Source organism: Grampus griseus, assembly GCF_964374135.1.
Source record: "Grampus griseus genome assembly, chromosome: 1".
Lineage (NCBI taxonomy): Eukaryota > Metazoa > Chordata > Mammalia > Artiodactyla > Delphinidae > Grampus > Grampus griseus.
In genome coordinates this window covers 170,412,107-170,432,208 of record NC_139017.1, presented here as the reverse complement: position 1 = coordinate 170,432,208, position 20,102 = coordinate 170,412,107, and the positions used below count along the sequence as shown (strand labels likewise).

Below are 20,102 nucleotides of genomic sequence, written 5' to 3'. Positions count from 1 at the left end.
TTTAAAAAACAAATAAATAAAGCTATATAAGAACAGAAAAGGATCCATAAGATATGAAATTTAAAATTCTATATATGAAAAAAATGGAAGGAAATAAAATTATTTGCTAGAAGTGACTGATGGAATCAGGGAATATTTTTATATGTTTCCTCCAACTAGCCTTTCCCCCCCCAAACTTGTTATTATCAGCCACTTGTAGTAAGAAAGGGGAAATGTCCCATGAACTTTTTAAACGGAGACTATGGAACTCGGTAATCCTGCCATGTGAAATACGGTAGGGCATCTTGGGGGTATCCGTCAGCAGGATACAGAGCTCCAACCCTGGAGGCATTCTGAGTTTCTTCCAGCAGCTACAGAGAGAACCGTGACTATGGGGATGGGGGAAGTGTCCATTTTAAACTCTCAAATAATGACGTGGTTGCTTTCCCCAAAGATGAGAAGAATTGATCCTTTGAATGAGTCCTGCCAAGGTGGGGAAGCCTCCTCCCCACAAAGAGGGAAGCAGATCGGGCCCTTCTTCTCCACCATCCAGACCAGATACTTGATGGCTGCCAGCACCAAGCAAGCCCCTCTTACATGTCTGCTGCACGCCCCTTACACCAAACCATCCAGTGCTGAAGGAAAAATGGCTCGAGCACTGAGCCTGCCTGGGTCCAAATCCCTGTTCAAATCCCTGGCAGTGCCAGACAAGTGCTTCAGCTCTGCATTATCCAGCTGGATGTAATGTAAATAACTATAAACCAGAAAGGAAGAGAATGAAAGAACGTGGAATTCAACGAGGCAGCAAAGCAATTAGTTGAAAAAAATTAGCCTCAGTCCCACAGAGGGTTCCAGACTCAGAGCAAATGAAAGAATTATCTTGAAGGTATAACTTGAAACTGGATAAACTGTCACCCCCCTAAATGACATGGACTTGGAGTCCCCTGTTGTCATAGTGACTAAAAACCATGGGCTCTGTGGTTCTTCTATGGCAAGGAGAGAATCATTTTATGTCTCATGGCCCTGCCCCCAAAACACATCTGGTTGATATTTTCTTGAGATAGTAAAACTGTTCCTATATTTTACAGGAGGCCAGTGGGGGAGTCAGGACTTTCATGACTACCCAGTGGCAATGAGGTTACCCATTCACACACACAGTGCTAGTGGAGACCGTATGGAGAGTAATAACAAGGTATCCTTATGCCTTCCAGCCAGGATGGTATCAGCTGAGGTCAGAATTCCCACCATCATCCTCCACTACAAGAGATATACTTAAGTGTACTGTAGATAAATCAAAATGAAATCCGCAAAAATATTCAGGTAACCCTCAAGAAGGCAGGAAAAAGAAAACAGAAACAAACAAATAATAAAATGACAAATTTAAGCTCTAATATATCAATAATTACATTAAATATAAATTGTCTAAATGCACCAATAAAAAGACAGAGATTAGCAGAATGAATTTTAAAACTATATGCTGTCTACAAAAAACTTACTTCAAACGTAAAGAAATAAGTAGGTTTAAAGTGAAAGAATGAAAAAAGATATACCATGCAAATACTAACCAAAAGAAAGCAGGAATAGCTTTATTAATATCAGATAATGTAGACTTCAGAGCAAAATATTTACAGGAGACTGAGAGGGACATAAGATAATGCTAAAAGTTTCAGTCCACCACAAGGCATAGCAATCCTAAACGTGTATGCACCAAACGAAAGAGCTGCAAAAGGTGTGAAGAGCTGATAGAACTGAAAGGAAAAACAGACAAATTCACAATAATAATTGGAGACTTCAACCCTCCTCTCTCAACAATGGAGAGAACAACTAGATGACAAGGATGTAGAAGACCTAAAAAAACTCCATAACTAACAGAATTGAGCTGACATTCATAGAACACTCTACCCAAGAACTTCAGAATAAACATTCTTTCCAAGTACCTACAGAACTTACACCAAATAGATCATATCCTGGGTCATAAAGCAACCTCAACACATCTAAAAGAATTGAAATCATACAGAGTGTGTTCTCTGACACAGTGGAATCAAACTAGAAATCAATGACAGAGAAATAACAGGAAACTCCACTTGGAAACTAAACAATGAACTTCCAAACAATCAATGGGTCACGGAGAAAATCTCAAGGGAAATTTAAAAATACACTGAACTGAGTGAAAATGAAAAGACAACATATCAAAATAGGTGATGCTCAGCAGAGTTGAGAGGGAAATTTATAGTACTAAACGCTTACACTAGAAAAGAGGGAAAATCACAAGTCAATACTCTAAGCTCCCTTCTCGAGTAACTAGATGCAGAATAGCAAAAGACACTCAAACAATCAGAAGGAAGGAAATAAGATAAAAACAGAAATTAATGAAATTGAAAACAAAAGTAAGAGAAAATCAATGAAAAAATCTGGTTATTTGAAAAGATCAATAAAATTGTCGAACATCTAACAAGAATTGACAAATTAAAAAAGAGAAAAGACACAAATTACCAATATCAGGAATGTAATAGAGATATCGATACAGGCCCCGAAGACAACCAAAGTATGATAAGAGGATACTACAAACCATTCTACACACATACATTTGACAACTTAGACGAAATGGACAAATTTCTTGAAAACACAAATGAATACAGCTTACCCAATATGAAACAGAAAATTTGAATATCCCTACACCTATTAAGGAAGTTGAATTCATAATTTTAAAACTCCCCAAAAAAGAAATATCTTGGCCCAAATGGTTCGCTGGAGAATTCTACTAAACATTTAAAGATTAAATAACACCAATTCTACATAGTCTCTTCCAGAAAAATAGAAGAGGTGGGAATATTTCCCAACTCATTTAAAGAGGCAAGTATTACCCTGATACCAAAACCAGATAAAAAACAATACAAAAGAATCCCAAACTACAGACCAATATCACTTGTAAATATAGACATAAATTCTTAACAAAATATTAGCAAATAGAATTCAGCAATATATAAAAAGAATTACATATTTTGACCAAGTGAGGTTTATTTCAAGGATGCAAGGCTGTTATAACATTCAAGACTGTTGGTACAGGCAGTCTCATGTGCACAGTCTTTAGGCTCCCCCTAGACCACGTAAGAAGAGGCCCTGGGCCTGGAATACGTCCTTACTAAGAGATAATGAGCGCACAGAGCCTGTGCCAGGCTTGTCACCTTGCTCAGGAATATTTTCCCTATTTTAGGCTCAATGAGCATTCTGTTAAAACATGTGCCCAACGGCTCTGAGGCGCACCCTCAGCTTTCAGTATTTCAGACTCCTTGAGGGAGGGGGAGGTGTTCTTCTCCTGAGGCACAAGAGGGGTGCACTCAGGCCAGTTGCCCTGCCATGGCTGCCGGGGGCACCTGCTAACCATGAGGGACTGATGAACACTATTGCAGCCGATCCCGCTCTCTCTTCTCTATGTGAGTAAAAGCATTTCCATCCAGTGCTTGACTCGGTTGTGTTTCCATGGCAACTTTGATACCAAGGTGCAGTGGACAGAAGTGTTTGGACTTCTCTTCCTGGTGCCTGGCATTGTGATGCTCTTGCTATCCTCCAAGTAGTTGGAGTCTTCTCCCAGCATTGGTTGCTGGTGTCTGGTGTTCTGTTCGACAATAAGTAGTGTAACCCACCATTTTAATAGGCTAAAGAAGAAAAATCATATCAATGGATGAAGAAAGAGCATTTGAAAAATCCAATAGTCATTCATGATTAAAACTCTTTGCAGATTAGGAATAGAGAGGAACTTCCTCACCTGATGAAGGGCATATACAAAAAATCTACAGTTAACAACATACCTAATGGTGAAAGCCTGAACACTTTCCTCACAAGACTGAGAATGAAACAAGATGACCGTTCTTGCCACTGTGATTCAACTTAGTACTGAAAGTTCTAGCAAGTGTGATAAACCAAGAAAAGAAATAAAAGACATACAAATGAGGAAGGAAGAAATAAAACTGCCTCTATTTGCAGAAGACATGATTATTTACATAGAAAATCCCAAGGAATCTACTGAAAAACTCTCAGAACTAATAAATGAGTTTAGCAAAGTCATGGGATACAAGATTAATACCTAAAAATCAATTGAATTTTGATATACTAGCAATGAACAGGTGGACAAAATTAAGACTACAATACCATTTACAATCGTTCCCCGAAAATGAAATACTTAGGTGTAAATGTACAAGACTTGTATGCTAAAAGCTACAAAAGGCTGATGAAAGAAGATCTAAATAAATGGAGAGCCATACCATGTTCATGGATTGGAAAACTCAACATAGTAAAATGTCAATCCTCCCCAAACTGATATAGAAATTTAATGCAATTACTATCAGAATCCCAGAAAGATTTTTTTGTAGATATAGGTAATATTACTCTAAAACTATATGAAATTATGAAGGAACTATAATAGCTAAAACATTTTTGAAAAAGAAGAATAAAGTGAGAGCAATTAGTCTACCCAATTTCAAGATATAGCTTTAGTAGTCAAAACTGTGTTTGGTTGGTGGATAGACACATAGATCAAGTAAATGAAATAGAGGACACAGAAACAACCCACGCAAGTATGGCCAACTGATTCTCTGACAAAGTTGCAAAAGCAATTCAATGGAGGAAGGATAGTCTTTTCAACAAATTGTGATAGAGCAAGAATGTATCTTAAAATAAATGGTGTTTTCTATTTAATAAAATACAATATTTCTTGTACACCTACTCTGAGCCAGACACTATTCTAAGCACTAAGGGTATAGCAATGAACAAAGGAAAGTTTCTGCTTTTGTGGTGCTGCCATTCTCATGGTCATTTTCCCCAGGAGAAATCCTGGATGCTAGAAAAGGAAAGTGGGCACCTGGGGTCAAAGATAGGGTAGGAGCCAGCTCCAGAAAAGGAATGCAGGGGCATTGACCTTCCTCTTGCTAGGTCCCCTTCCCCTTCTCAAAGATGGCATAGTGGAAGGTCACAGGCTTTCAATGCAGACAGAACTGTAGTCCACCTCCTGTCTCTGCCCCTGAAGTAATGCTCACTGTCAATGACTAACAGGACTTCCCTTTATCACGTTGTTGTGGGGTTCACATGAGTGGGTGCAATAAAAACAGTGCAGGGCAGGGCCTGGCACATCTTAGAGTCAGATGTTGCTCTTGTGTGCCCAAATCCTTCCAGAGCCTGGATGGGTTATATGAAGGAGAGCAGGGAGAGGTGCTGGGGGCGGGGCAGGGCTGTGGGAACAGAAAGAGAAGAAAGTGCAGACACAGGGCTCTTAGATGAACACCTTAGTAAGAAGGGGAGACTTGCCAATTTTGGCCAGTCTGGATGATCTAGATACACTCCCAATTTTCTACTTGAAGTTATGGAGAGGCCGAGGTTCTTTGTGCTCAAAGGGACTTCAGAGCTCATTGGCCAAGGGACCTGAGCAGGAGGCAGCTGCACATTGCATGGAGTGGGACAAGGGGTAAAGTTCAATCCAAATGTCACCACTTCCTGTCTGTGCAACCGTGGGCAAGGTACCTAACCCCTGCAAGACTCAGTTTCCTCATCTGGAAAATGGGGAGAGTATAATTCAGACAAATTTTGCTGTGAGGATTAGAGATGATGCATGTCAGCAGCCTGGCACAGGTAAGGGCCACACCAGAAAGCAGAGCAAGTTAGACAAACCTGGGTTTGAAACCCACTTAGAAGCCATGTGGCCTTGAGCACGGTGCTTCACGCCTCTGCAGAAATGAGACTATAAGCCCGCCTACTGGTTTATGGTGAGAATTAGAAGTAATACAGCCCAGGTACTTCCTGATGGTGCAGTGGTTAAGACTCCATGCTCCCAATGCAGGGGGCCTGGGTTTGATCCCTGATCAGGGAACTAGATCCCACATGCACGCCACAACTAAAAGTTCACATGCCACAACTAAGGAGCCCACATGCCACAACTAAGGAGCCCACATGCCACAACTAAGGCCTGGTGCAGGCACTTCCCTGGTGGCACAGTGGTTAAGAATCTTCCTGCCAGGGGGAAGGGTGAGCTGTGACAGGGCGAGAGAGAGGCATGGACATATATACACTAACAAACGTAAGGTAGATAGCCAGTGGGAAGCAGCTGCATAGCACAGGGGGATCAGCTCGGTGCTTTGTGACCACCTGGAGGGGTGGGATAGGGAGGGTGGGAGGGAGGGAGACGGAAGAGGGAAGAGATATGGGAACATATGTATATGTATAACTGATTCACTTTGTTATAAAGCAGAAACTAACACACCATTGTAAAGCAATTATACCCCAATAAAGATGTTAAAAAAAAACAATGAAAAAAAAAAAAAAAAGAATCTTCCTGCCAATGCAGGGGACACAGTTTCAATCCCTGGTCCAGGAAGATCCCACATGCCGCGAAGCAACTAAGCCCGTGCGCCACAACTACTGAGCCCGCGTGCCACAACTACTGAAGCCTGCGTGCCTAGAGCCCGTGCTCCACAACAAGAGAAGCCGCCACAATGAGAAGCCTGAGCACTGCAATGAAGAGTAGCCCCCTCTCACCGCAACTAGAGAAAGCCCGCATGCAGCAATGAAGACCCAAAGCAGCCATAAATAAATAAATTCATTTTTTAAAAATAGTATACAAATGTATGCAATAAAAATGGTTTAAAAAAAAAAGACCTGGTGCAACCACATAAATAAGTAAATAATATTAAAAAAGAAAGAAAGAAAGAATAGAGCCCAAGGACCTGCTGGCAAGTGTGGCACGTGGTGGGTGTCTAATAGATGGGAGTCTCTGTTATCACCTTAGTCCTTGTAAATCTGTTTTAGACAAAGCCTAATTAGCCTCTAAGAGAGAGCCATGGACTTCAGAGGCATTGGATGAATATTTGTTGGGTGAAGAGCTAAATAAATGAATCTGAGCGTTATCTATGAATGAAGAACACTCAAGGAATGGCCCGGCCGTCTCCTCCAAGCACAACTTTGCAGCATACTCAGTCCTGCAGCCTCTGGGAACGATCCCTGATGCCAGTTCCTTTGCCCAGAATGATGTCATCACATTCACCTGGAGGAGGATAGCCAGGCTGGTCACTGGGGCATCAGTTCAGGTGCCCAGTGACCTGGCCCCAAACGCCCAGAGAGCATCAGGCAACCCTCAGCACAACCTGGCTTCCTCCTGGTGAGCAGCTGGGCTGGTGTTTCTGCCTTTCAGCAGAAAGAGAGGGCCCCTTCCTCTGGGGTTTCTGGCCTGGATTCTGAGCCAGATGCCCTCATGTGCAAAAGGATTTGCTTCCCAAACCCCAAAGCCCCCTTCAGGCTCTGAAAGGGTAATGTCTTCTGTGAGGGTAACGGCCAGGCCAGGGCCAGGCCAGGTTCTCAGGGATCCTCACAGGAAACTGCCCTCAGGGGTCCCACCGTGGGTCAAGTGCTGGGCTGGGTGCTGGGTGCTGGAGAACACCATGGTGTTCAGCCACAAGGGTTTAGTGAGCACCTACTACAAGTCAGGAGCTGTTCTAGGCACTGAGGGTGCAGCTGAAACTGGCAAAGGCCCTGCTCTCATGCCTAGTTGGGGCACAGACACTTAAACACACACACACACACACACACACACACACACACACACACGATGACAAGCTGTGGCAAATTTCAGGAAAAGAACCAAATGCTCTGCAAGAGAATAAAGAGAGACAAAGGTAAAGCCACAAAGTCCCTGCCAATAACCACAGACACGGGCAAAACGAATGCATCACAGAGTGGTTTATGATACAGAAGATCTGTAAACAGCCTTCACGCCCAGCAGTGCTATGGACTGAATTGTGTCTCCCCACCCCCAATTCATGTTTTGAATCCTCAGTGGCCTCACTATAATGTGGGCATTGTGATAGGACCCACTTCATGGGGACGTTGGTATGAAGCAGGATTGGAACTCAGGCCTTTCTAATCCCACAGCCCGGCTCTTAATTAACGAGGCAAATGCCTTGTTTCAAAGCCGGAGAAAACAAAAAACACACACGCAATCTCCAACCCCCAAGACACACTCTGTTCACTCCAGATCCCTGTGCACGCCTCCTCTGGGTGTTCCCTCTGGGACTTGTCCCTCCAACCCCTCACCCATCACCCGACTAGCAGGCAGAGCCTAGCACCAGTGGCCCACACCCACGGCTCTGTGGCTGAGTGAGCGTTCCCATGTGTGCAGGGAACTCTGGCTTCAAGCTCTGCCACATACTAGCTATGGTGCCTTGGGCCCATCACCTTTCTTCTCTGCGCCTCTGTTTTCCCTTCTGTAAAATGGGTAGTAATAACAAGCCCATACAGACCTTGTACTGCCATAAGAAGTAGATGTGTTAAAGTCTGAAAAGCTCGTGTCACGTGGACAGGCAGCTGATACATCTCATACCCCCAAGAGCAGGATGCCTCTGGTTCAAATCCTGGCTCTACCACTTTCTAGCTGTGTAACCTCTCTGTGCCTCAGTTTCTTCTTCTGGAAATTGGCGATAATAATTGTACTGACCTCAGAGAGATGCTGAGAGAATGAACTGAGGGAATTATAATAGTACCTACCTCACAGGCTTGCCTTATTGAGTTATTCCACAAGACGGCCAGAGAAAGGTGCCTGGGACACAGAAAATACAGAAGGGTGGGATGTCACGTGGGTGACCCAGCCCGGCGAGACCTGGCCCAAGCCAGATCAGTCTTTGAATGTGTAGCCCGGTCTGTGACCTTGTGCCTAAAATCTCCCAGCCTCCCCACTTTTCTTGCCTTCTCCTCTCTGATACCCTGTTTGGCACAGTGAAGCAAGGTTGGATGAATCCAGGAGTTCACGGTCCCAGGCAGGGATGGGGCAGTGGGCATGAGACCTCAGAATTGCACCCCTACCCCCTGATCCCTCGGCTCCTCCCAGGAAACTAACGATCCAGGCTGCCACTGATTCTGGCATCAACACCAAACAGAGTCCCTGTCTGAGGGGGAAGCTCCAGGGCAGAGGAGGGGCTGAGAAGACATGCCAGGGACCTGAGTGGGGAGGGGCTGGGCCACAAACCACAGGTGCTGACTCATGGCCTCTGCTGGGCACTGGGTGCTGTGAACGAACCAGCCCTGGGGCTTTCTACAGCCGGAGGGACGAGCTGGCCAGATGATGGCCCAGGGGACAGTGATCCAGTGGCCCCAGAGCAGCCCACCTATGCCGTATGTGTGCTGGGCACCGAGACGCAGCTGGATGTCTACGGGTGAGCAGGGGACATTCTGGGGTTGGGGGGCAGGTCTGGTGATGCTGGATGAGCAGGTTCTGCTGACACAAGACGTGTGTTTGCCTCAAGCTTCAGGCTCCAGCCTCTGCAGCCACCGGCAGGGGAGAAGCTAGAGAGCTTAGACCTGAGTGGCCTTGGGATGTGCGTGGACTCAAGGCAGTGAGTTCATTGCCATGAACAAGTGGGTCTTCCCCAGGGCCTCATCACAAATGCATTATTTTTATTTTATTTTATTTTTTTAAAGAAGATGTTGGGGATAGGAGTTTATTAATTTATTAATTTATTTTTGCTGTGTTGGGTCTTTGTTTCTGTGCGAGGGCTTTCTCCAGTTGTGGCAAGCGGGGGCCACTCGTCATCGCTGTGCGCGGGCCTCTCACTATCGCGGCCTCTCTTGTTGCGGAGCACAGGCTCCAGACGCGCAGGCTCAGTAGTTGTGGCACACGGGCCTAGCTGCTCCGCGGCATGTGGGATCCTCCCAGACCAGGGCTCAAACCCATGTCCCCTGCATTAGCAGGCAGATTCTCAACCACTGCGCCACCAGGGACGCCCAACACAAATGCATTATTATAGGGCAAACAGGACCATATCCTTTCACCATTGAGGCAATGGGAGCTCAGAGAGGGTCTGTGACTTACCTAAGGTCACACAGCAAGTGTGCCCTGGAAGCAAGGCTGGACCCTGGACTTCATAGCCCAGACCTGGATCCCCCTGCAGTTTGTTGCCCTACACCTCTCGGCCAAGCCTCCCTCCGTGGGTGGGTAATAGCGTGGGTGTGATGAGACAGGCTGTGGCATGGAGAGGCCGAGGAGGAGACCAGGCCCTGCTATTGGCTAGCTGGGCTGCCTTGGGCAACTGAGCCTCCGTTTCCTCTTCTGTGAAATGGGGATTATACCCACTTCGTAGGGTGCTTGTAGGGATTAAATGTGAAAACCATAAAAATGTTTGTTAAGTACTTAGCACAGTGCTGGGCCTACCCCTGGTAGTTGTTCATTCATTCATCCATTAATTCATTCATTCAACAAATACCGATTGAATACCTATTATGTCCAAGCCCTGTGCCAGGCTCTGGCTAAACAAGATGGTCTAGAAACGCTCTTGGTGGGCGTGGTTGGGGTCACTGCTGTTGTCAGTAATAGTAGTGGCAGCCCCCGGCTTGATGCTCCAGGCTGAGCATCTGTGGTCCTAGAATGGTGCCCACAGGAGTGTCTGGCACATTTCCTTGGAAGTGTCGCTCGCTTCCAGCCCCCAGCCAGCAGTAGGAGAACAGCAGAGACTGAGAGGGTGAGGAGTAGAGGAAGAAGAGGCTGATGGTCACCTGAGGCCACCCGACTCCCAGGAGACAGCACTTCCATTAGGGAGGCATTGAACCCTGTATTCAAGCGCCCTTGTGATGTGTGGTTTCTCACACAATAACGGCTGATAGTCACATCACACTTGGTACACACAACTCATTCAGCCCCCTTAGGAGGCAGGCAGTGCTGTAATTCCCATTTTGCAGAAGGGAAAGCTGAGGCTCTGAGAAGTTGAGTAACCCACTGAAGCCACACAGCTAGTTAGTAAGGGAGCCAGGATTGAAACCCAGGCAGCCTGGCTCTGGGACCCTCCTCTCTGCCGCTCCACCCCTGGACCAGCCCTTCCTGTCACTTCTTGCCTGCCCTTCACAGCAGCTCCCTGCCAGCACCACGTCCTAAGCAGCCACCACCCTCACTCGGCCTGAATTTCCTTCCAAAAACACAGATGGGCTTGGCAACCACCCCCCCAGCACTGTCTCCTTGACCCCCTCCCAGCACAAGCTTCCGTACCTTTGCTCAAGCTGTGTCCCTGCAGCTGGGCTCAGAGGTCCCAGGGCTTAGAAAGACAAGGTTGTAGAGGAACAGACCACAGGCTATGGGTGCCTTTCCAGAGCTGCTCTGACAAGCTCTGCTTACGATTTTCATTCTGAGTTTGGAAGGTACTTTGTCTGCAATGGGAAATACACTGATTATATTCAAACAAAATTCCGCTGACCTGAGATGAATACTGAAACCTGTCGAGGGCTTTCTGTGATGCTTGCAGCTGGAGTCAGGGAGGGATCATGACTCCAGCTATCACGTGCCAGGCCCTTCTGTTCCTGGTTTCTAATCCTCACAGAAGTTCTGCAAGGTAAACACTATCGGCATGCCCATTTTAGAGAGGAGTAAACTGAGGCCTCAAGAAGTGAAAACACCTACCCAAGGTCACCCAAATTAAAGGTGTCCAAGCCAGGAGATTTGAACCCAGGACATTCTGACCCCCAAACTCCCCCTGCTTCCCCAGCACACGCTGCCTCCCAGTGCTGTGGGTCTGGCCTTGCTAGGCACTGCTGCCTGGCTGGTAGAGCTTCCAGAGCTTCCAGAGGGCTTGAGAGATCCAGAAAGGGTGGGGGGTGCGTTCCAGGAGGTGGCAACCACGGAGGACCGTGGGCATTCTGGAGCTGCAATCACTGGGGTACTCCTTTTCCTCTGGCGCCTCCTTCTCAACAGGAAACCACTCAGTGTGACAGTGGGGAGCAGGGCAAGATTGTTAGTGTCTCTGAGCCTCAGTTTACTCATCTGTAAAATGGGGACATTAACACCCACCCTGCTGAGTTGCAGTGAGGATTACATTATACAACGCATGCCAAGAGTCTGGCAGAGTGGTCCCCCTTTTCCGTAAGGATTGCATGTGTTGTTGAAAGTGACAATGTTGCAGACGCCGCTGCCCATCTGGTGGTCGTTGTAAGGAAATGTTAGACGCAGGAGCTGAAGGAATGATGTCATTTGTCTGGGGCTCAAGTTCTTGGTGCTCCCTCTATGGAGGCTATTGGAAGTGACTAGAAGATTCAGCTCTGGGTTATCTTATAATAGCACACACGGGTCCCCCAGCCCCCAACACAGTAAAAACCCTTGTGTGTTTATGAAAGTCCCTTGTTTAGGACCTGAGAGGGTCTGGAAAACATCCTAAATCAAATCCCGGTGGTGCCACTTCCCAGCAGGGCCTCACCTCTCTGAGCCTTGGCTTCCCATCTGGCAGAGAGGATGGGATGGCTGTAGAGCCCCAGCAGGTGGCAGACCCATCTGTCCACGCCCTCCTCTCGGTTCTGGAGAGGAAGCCATGCCAGGCGGAGCGAGCCGAGGGGAACCGCCCCGCAGGCAGGTCCTGCGTCCCGCTTTGTCCCCCACTGTCTCTGTCTCCAAGTCTCTGTCTCCCCCTTGTTCTTTGAGCCGCTTGCTCGTTCTCCTGTTGTAACAGACGCATGGCGTGTCCCTCTCCCATCCCCATCCTCCTGCCACGGCACCTGGGTGGCTGGGGACACCTGGCTTCCCACCCCGGCTTTGTGAGCCTGAAGGCAAACAGCTGCGCATGGAGCAGAGAAGGAGCCTCCGGGCTTTGGCAGAGAAACCAGGGCGAGGAAGGCGTAGGGTCAACTGAGGCACTTGAGCAGAGGGGCACTGGGTCTGCTGTACCATCCCTTGGACGTGAACTGTCCTCCAGCAAGGGCCACGCATTCCTTATTATTACTGTTACCATCATGTCCCTTCATTTCTGATATCATTACCTAGCTACTGAAGAGGGGCGAGCAGCACACATGGGCCCTTCAGTCTGCACAACATCGTAGAAAGCATCATCGGAGTAAACATTATTCCCATTTTACAGAGAAAGAAACTGAGACCAGAGAGGGTCAGTGCCTAGGCCAAGGTCACACAGCCTGTCAGAAGTGGCCCAAGCCCATCGCCACTCTCCAGCCCTTTGAGGCTGCCTGCTGTTCCCGGGCTGGCCTGGGAGAGGTTTCCCATGGGCAGCTGAGCCCCTGCGTCCCTGCTAGTCTGCAGGCAAGTGTCTGATCACAAAGAGCCCCAGCCGGCTGCAGACACCACATCCACAGGCACGTGCCATAGCCAGCTGGTGTAGACAGACTGGCCCCTGGGCTATTCAATGTGGTGGCAGGCATAGTTTGTATACTTCCTCCACATTGACCCTGGCTGTCTCCCCGACCCAGACAGTCAGTGCCTCCCAGGGACGACGACCCAGCCATCCTGCTACCCGGCCACTATTGTGCTGGGAGCAGTTGGGGGCAGGTAGGAAAGCCAGTGCCTGCACCAGGGAGCACACAGGGACGCCTGCTGTTAGAGTTTAGCAGAAGTGGAATGGTGTCTTTGTCAAGGACTGATCCTGTATTGGCTATCTATCACCATGTAACAAGTTGCCCCAAAACATGCTGGCTCAAAACAATAGCGTTTATGATCTCACAGTTTCTGTGGGTCAGGATCCAGTGTGGCTTAGTTGGGCCCTCTGCCCTGGGGGCTTAAAGGCTGCAATGAAGGTGTCAGCGGGACTAAAGTCACGTTGAGGCTTGACCAGGGCAGCCCTGCGTCCAAGCTCAGTCATGTGGAGAATTGTGCTCCTCATGGGCTTGTGGACTGAGAGCCTCAGTTCCCTTCACGTGGCTGGCAGGAAGCCTCCCCCAGTTCCCTGCCATGTGGGCCTCTCCATAGCTCACAGCATGGCAGCTGGCTTCATCAAGGTGAGCAAAGGTGAGAGAGAGAGAGAGAGAGAGAGAGGAGAGAGAAAGAGGTGGGGGAAGAGGTCTTTTGTAACAGCCCATCACTTTTGCCATTTTCCATTGGTTGAAAGGAAGTCTCTGGGGAGACTTCCTACACTCAGGGGCAGGGAGTTACACAAGGGCATGAACACCAGAGGTGGGGATCATTGGAGACATCTCAGAAGCCTGCCCGCCACGTACTTTTCCCGTATTTCCCTAATTCTCTATAAGGGATACCTACAGCTTTTGATATGGAGACAAAGAACTTTATTACAAAAACAAAAATGAAAAGTGTAATCATAAAATCCACGTCTTGTGACATTGTGGAGTGAGGGCCGCCTCTCTCAGTTGTTTCCACTATGGTTTGAATCTGCCCCAATTTATCAGCCCTTCTGTCTGTGAGGATTTCACTGTGGGTCATTCACTGTCACAGAAAGGGCTGCTCTGAACATCCTTGAACGTGTCTCCTGGTGTACGTGTGCAAAAGATTCTCCAAGAGTGGAATTGCTGGGTTTGGGGTGGGCTAATGTTTGACTTTACAAGATAACAGCAAGTTCTTTTACAAAGTGCTTAACTTGACACTCCCATGAGCGGTGTGTTAAAGTTGCCGTTGAACCATATAGTCTACGATGTTTTTTACCAATCAAATAGGTGGAAAACCCTCTCTCAAGGCTTTAATATTTCATTTCCTTACTTATTAGTGAGGTGGAGCTCCTCTTTAGATGTTTATCATCCACTTGGGTTTCAATTTCTGTGAAGGCCTGTTTGCATCTTTTGCCCTGGGCTTTTTTTTTCTACTGAGTTGTTTGTCTTTTTCATGTGGAGTAGCCTAAGGTCTTTAAATATTACGGATGCCAAGGCTTTGTAGGTTTTATGCTGTGAATATCTTCTTCTCAGATTATGCTTGCTTTTTCACTGTAGAGAGTCTTTTGATGAACAGAAGTTATTTATTTTCATCTAGTTGAATTTATCAATCTTTTCTTTCTTGTTTATGGATTTTGTGTCTTATTTAATTGCGGGCATTAAGATGTCTCCAACAACTTTTGAAAGATACAAATGCTCATTCATGATAAAAAGTCTCAGTAAACTAAGCATAGAGGAGATCTTCTTCAACTTGATAAAGAATATCTACAAGGGCTTCCCTGGTGGCGCAGTGGTTGAGAGTCCTCCTGCCGATGCAGGGGACACGGGTTCGTGCCCCGGTCCGGGAAGATCCCACATGCTGCAGAGCGGCTGGGCCCGTGAGCCATGGCCGCTGAGCCTGCGCGTCCGGAGCCTGTGCTCCGCAACGGGAGAGGCCACAGCAGTGAGAGGCCCGTGTACCACAAAAAAAAAAAAAAAAAAAAAAGAATATCTACAAAAGACTTACAGCTCATATCACACTTAATGGTGAGAAGCTTGAAGTTTTCCGCTAAAGTCAAGAACAAGGCAAATGTGTTCCCTCTCCCCACTGTTTTTCAACACAATATGGAAAGTCCTAGCTAATGGTTAAGACTAGAAAAGGAAATAAAAGGGATACCTACTGAGAAGAAATAAACTTTTTTTGTTCACCTATGACATGATGATCTATGTAGAAAAACTCAAAGAACTGACAAAAAAACTTCTGGAACTAATAAGCAACTATAGCAATGTTGCAGGACACAGTCAATTGCTTTCCTGTATACCAACAATGAACAAATGGAATTTGAAATTAAAAACACAATGCCATTTACATTTGACCCCTCCCAAATTAAATACTTAGGTATAAATCTAACAAAATATGTATAAAGTCTGTACAAGAGAAACTTCAAAACGCTGATGAAAGATATTAAAGAAGAAGTAAAAAAATGGAGAGCTATTTCATGCTCACGGGTAGGAAAACTCAATATTGTCAGTTCTTCCCAACTTGATTGTAGATTCAGGGCAATCCCAATCAAAATCCCATCAAGTTATTTTGTGGATATCAACAAACTGATTCTAAAGTTTATATGGAGACACAAAGAAAACAAAACAAAACAAACAAAAAGCCCCAGAATAGCCAACAGAATATTGAAGAAGAACAAAGTTGGAGGACCGACACTACCTGACTTCAAGACTTACTGTAAAGTAAATCAACTATACCCAAATAAAAATTATTTTTAGAAAAAGACTTAACTGTAAAGCTACAGTAATCAAAACAATGTGGTATTAGCAAAGGAATAGACAAATGAAACATGGAATAGAATAGAGACCAGAAACTGTGCATAGATATAGCCAACTCATCTTTAGATGCAGCACAGAGGATTTTTATGGCAGTGAAACTACTTGATATGGTACTATAATGGTGGATATATGTCATTACACATTTGTCCAAATCCACAGAATGTAAAACACCAAGAGGGAACCCTAATGTAGACTGTGGACTTTGGGTGATAATTATGTGTCAATGTAGGGTCATCAATTCTAATGAATGTACCACTCTGGGGGAAGAGGTTGATAATAGGGGAGGCTATACAGCAGTTGGGGCAGGAGATATATGGAAATCTCTGTAACTTCCTCTCAATTTTGCTGTGAACCTAAAACTTCTCTAGAAAATGAGCTATTTTTTTAAAAAAAAGATGCAAAATTCTGTCTTTCTTAAGTCTTTAGTATATGATGTGAGGATGGGATCAATTTAATTATTTATTCAATGTATTCATTTTCCATATGGATAAGCAATTGTCCCAGCACCATTTATTACACAATCTTCACTTTCTCCAGTTATTTGCAAGACCACCTCTGTCATAGATCAAGGAGAATCTCTCTTAAGTTGCATCTGTCATTTTCTTTACCTAAGCCATTACAATGCAATCCATGACTTTACAGTAAGTCATACGTGGTAGAGCAAGTCCCTCACCTTTTGCTTCTTTTTCTTACAAGGTACTTTGACTATCTTAGCCCCTTGGTTTTCCAAGTAAACCTTGGAATCAACTTGTCAAGTTCAAGTAAAACCCTGGAATTTCTCTGACCATATGAATCTATTTGGAGAGAATTCATACCATGATGATATTAGGCCTTCCTAACCATGTTCATGGTATTTCTTTCTTCTAATTTGGGTCTTCTCTAATGGATTTCAATGAGGTTCGATCATTTTTCTCCATAAAAACCTTACACATCTTTTGTTAGGTTTATCCTAGGTATTTTACAGTATTTCTTCCTAATGTAAATTATATGCTAATAGTGTGGTTTTTGCCTAAAAATTAATTTTGTCTGATATTAATATATCCATCCCAGCTCTCTCCTGACTAATATTGGCTTCGTGTATCTTTTTTCCTTTTTTTTTAAAACTTCATCTTTCCTGGATCCTTGTATTTTAGGTTCACCTCTTATAAATAGCATGGAGCTGGATTTTATTTCTTTATCTAGTCCCAAACTCTCTTTTAACTAGTAACATTATTTATATTTATTTTGATCATTTATATATTTGAGTTTGCTTTTACCATTTGCTTTTTAGTTTTTGGTTGTCTATTTTTTTCTATGTTGCCTTTTTCTCTGTAATCGCCGTTTTGAATGGAATTATCCATTCTTTTAAAAAATTATTGCATTTTCTCCATGTACAGAAATTTATAAACTCCATTTCTATTCTTTTGGTGAATACTTTTACATTTCTAGAATTCAACACTATCTTAATTCTCTCTTCAGTTGAAGACCTCATACCACTTTAACTCTCAGTACCTCTCCCAGTTTACATTCTGCTCTTTTTTTTAATCTCACAATTTTGATATTTTTATAAACTTTTTTTTATACAGACAATATTTTTTAGATTTACCAAAATATTTACCATGTTATTTGTTCACCATTTGTATTGAATCCAGATGATTCTGACATTAGGTATCTTCTTCTTAAAGAATGTCTTTAGAAGTTGTTTTAGTGAAAGTGTGTTGGTTTTAAAACATCAGTTTTTCTTCATCTGAAAATGTTTTTATTAAAATATAATTTTCTATGTACACAAGTCTACGTTAATAGTTATGTTTTCAAGATACTTTGAAGATATTACTCAACTCTCTTCTGGATTTCATTACTGCTGTTGTGAAGTCTACTTTCAATCTATTGATAATTATTATTCTTTTATAGGTGACCTGACTTTTCTTCTTTCTGGATACCTTTAAGATCTGTTTGTCTTTGGTATTCTTTTTTTTTTTTTTTTTTTTAATGCGGTACGCAGGCCTCTCACTGCTGTGGCCTCTCCCATTGAGGAGCACAGGCTCCGGACGCGCAGGCTCAGCGGGCATGGCTCACGGGCCCAGCCGCTCCGCGGCATGTGGGATCCTCCCGGACCGGGGCACGAACCCGTGTCCCCTGCATCAACAGGCGGACTCCCAACCACTGCGCCACCAGGGAAGCCCCATGTCTTTGGTATTCTTAACCACAGTGAGATGTGTGTGTGTGTGTGTCTGTGTGTGTGTCTGTGTGTGTGTCTCTGTGTGTGTCTGTGTGTGTATGTGTGTGTGTCTGTGTGTGTATGTGTATGTGTGTGTCTGTGTGTGTCTGTGTGTGTGTGTCTGTGTGTGTCTGTGTGTGTGTCTGTGTGTGTGTCTGTGTGTCTGTGTGTGTGTATGTGTGTGTGTATACAGAGAAGGGAATTCTTGGCAATTTCCCTTACTTTTCACATCTCAGCAATGCTTTGAAAAGTATATTCTAGGGCTTCCCTGGTGGCACAGTGGTTGAGAATCTGCCTGCCAATGCAGGGGACACGGGTTCGAGCCCTGGCCTGGGAGGATCCCACATGCCGTGGAGCAACTAGGCCCGTGAGCCACACCTACTGAGTCTGCACGTCTGGAGCCTGTGCTCCCCAACGAGAGGCCACAATAGTGAGAGGCCCGCTCACCGCAATGAAGAGTGGACCCCGCTTGTCGCAACTAGAGAAAGCCCTCGCACAGAAATGAAGACCCAACACAGCCAAAAATAAATAAATAAATAAATACAAAAGTATATTCTAACCATGATCCAGCTGTTTTGTAAGGGAAGGTCCTTCAGAGTCCTGTTTGTACTGTTCGTGCGATTCTTCATATATGCACAACACTGTGTGTGCGTGTTTGTGTAATATAAGCCTCGGGTACACACATCACTCTATGCATACATCTGTGTGTGTGTGTCTTTTCCTAGTTCAAGCGTAACCTCTCCAGGTCAGGGGATTTTCTTTCTGTTTCTCACTACCTCCTGACAACCTACCAGTACTTACTCCCATGGTCAGGGTCAGTCTGGCTGCCTTCTGGTGTCCACACTGTTGGGGAAAGGAAGAACAGTGGGGAGAGCAGTAGTGGGCCAGGCACTGCCTCACCGTGTCCCCCTGTCCTCCCCATCTGTCTATTCCACAGCTCTGCCCCCAAGGACTGCACATCCTTTAGCATCAATGCTTCCCCAGGAGTGGTCGTAGATGTTGCCCACTGCCCTCCAGCCAAGAAGAATCTCACAGGTTCCTCCAAGTGGCCCCTGGACCCTGGGCTGGAGGTGAGCCTGAAGATGAGAGCTGCCAGCGATAGCACAGGTGACCGGAAGGTGAGTGTGGCAGCCGTGGGCTGGGATGTGTAGGAGGAGGTCAGCAGGTCATAACAGGTCAACCACTCAGTCGACCCAGAGCCCCAGCCCTCTGCAGGCTCTGGGGAGAATCAGTTCTTTGTCTCTCCCAGCTTCTGGTGGCAGCTGGTATTCCTAGACTTGTGGCCACATCGCTCCAATCTCTGCCTCCGTGGTCCATTACCTCCTCCTCAACCTGTCAAATCTCCCTCTGCCTCGCTCTTATAAGGACACTTGTCATTGAATTTAAGACCTGTCTGGACAATACAGGATGATCTCACTTCAAGATCCTTGATTACATCTGCAAAGATCTTTTTTTCCAAATAGGGTCACATTCACAGGATCCAGGGATTAGGTCGTGGACGTATCTTTTGGGGCATCACCATTCAACCCGCTGTAGCCGCATTGACTATAGATGGACTCAACAGGACCCTCCAGGATTCCCACAGGGATCTGGGACAACAACCTCTTGTTCCCAGCAGGACAGGCCAAGCAGGATACTTCCTGGGGCAGAGTTGTTGCCTGCTGTAAGAATACAGACCTTGGACATCAAAGCCGGTCAGCAAGGGTGCTATCAGAAGAAGCTTCCTGGGAGAAGTGGCAAGCTGATGGATGGTATCAATGACCTGCTTAAGAGAGGAAAAGAGAAGCGAGAGCTCTACACAGGGGATGTGGCCTGTGTGCACACTCTGGATAAGAGGGTGAGATGTGTGTCGGGAAGCTGAGGAAGAGCTGTATGGAAAGAAAGGAAGGTAGGAGGGAAGGTGAGGGAGAGAGGGAGCCAGTATTAGAGAATTTGGCATCAGAGACCTCATTCTCTTAGGACAACAGGAAGCCAATGACAACCTTTCATCCAT

The 20,102-nt window shown here is 45.6% G+C and overlaps 2 protein-coding genes across 2 annotated transcripts in view; both read left to right on the top strand.

The window, feature by feature from the left end:
• Nucleotides 1-20,102, top strand: part of LOC309831324 (protein-arginine deiminase type-3-like) — a gene marked incomplete at both ends in the record, with an annotated part of 84,302 nt that overhangs the window by 43,967 nt on the left and 20,233 nt on the right.
• LOC309829752 (protein-arginine deiminase type-4-like) overlaps nt 9,077-20,102 on the top strand; it is a gene marked incomplete at both ends in the record, with an annotated part of 28,876 nt that continues 17,850 nt past the window's right edge. Inside the window, 3 exon segments of the mRNA XM_082665896.1 lie at nt 9,077-9,098; nt 9,101-9,170; nt 19,047-19,227. Of these exon segments, the coding sequence (XP_082522022.1) occupies nt 9,077-9,098; nt 9,101-9,170; nt 19,047-19,227 (273 nt within the window).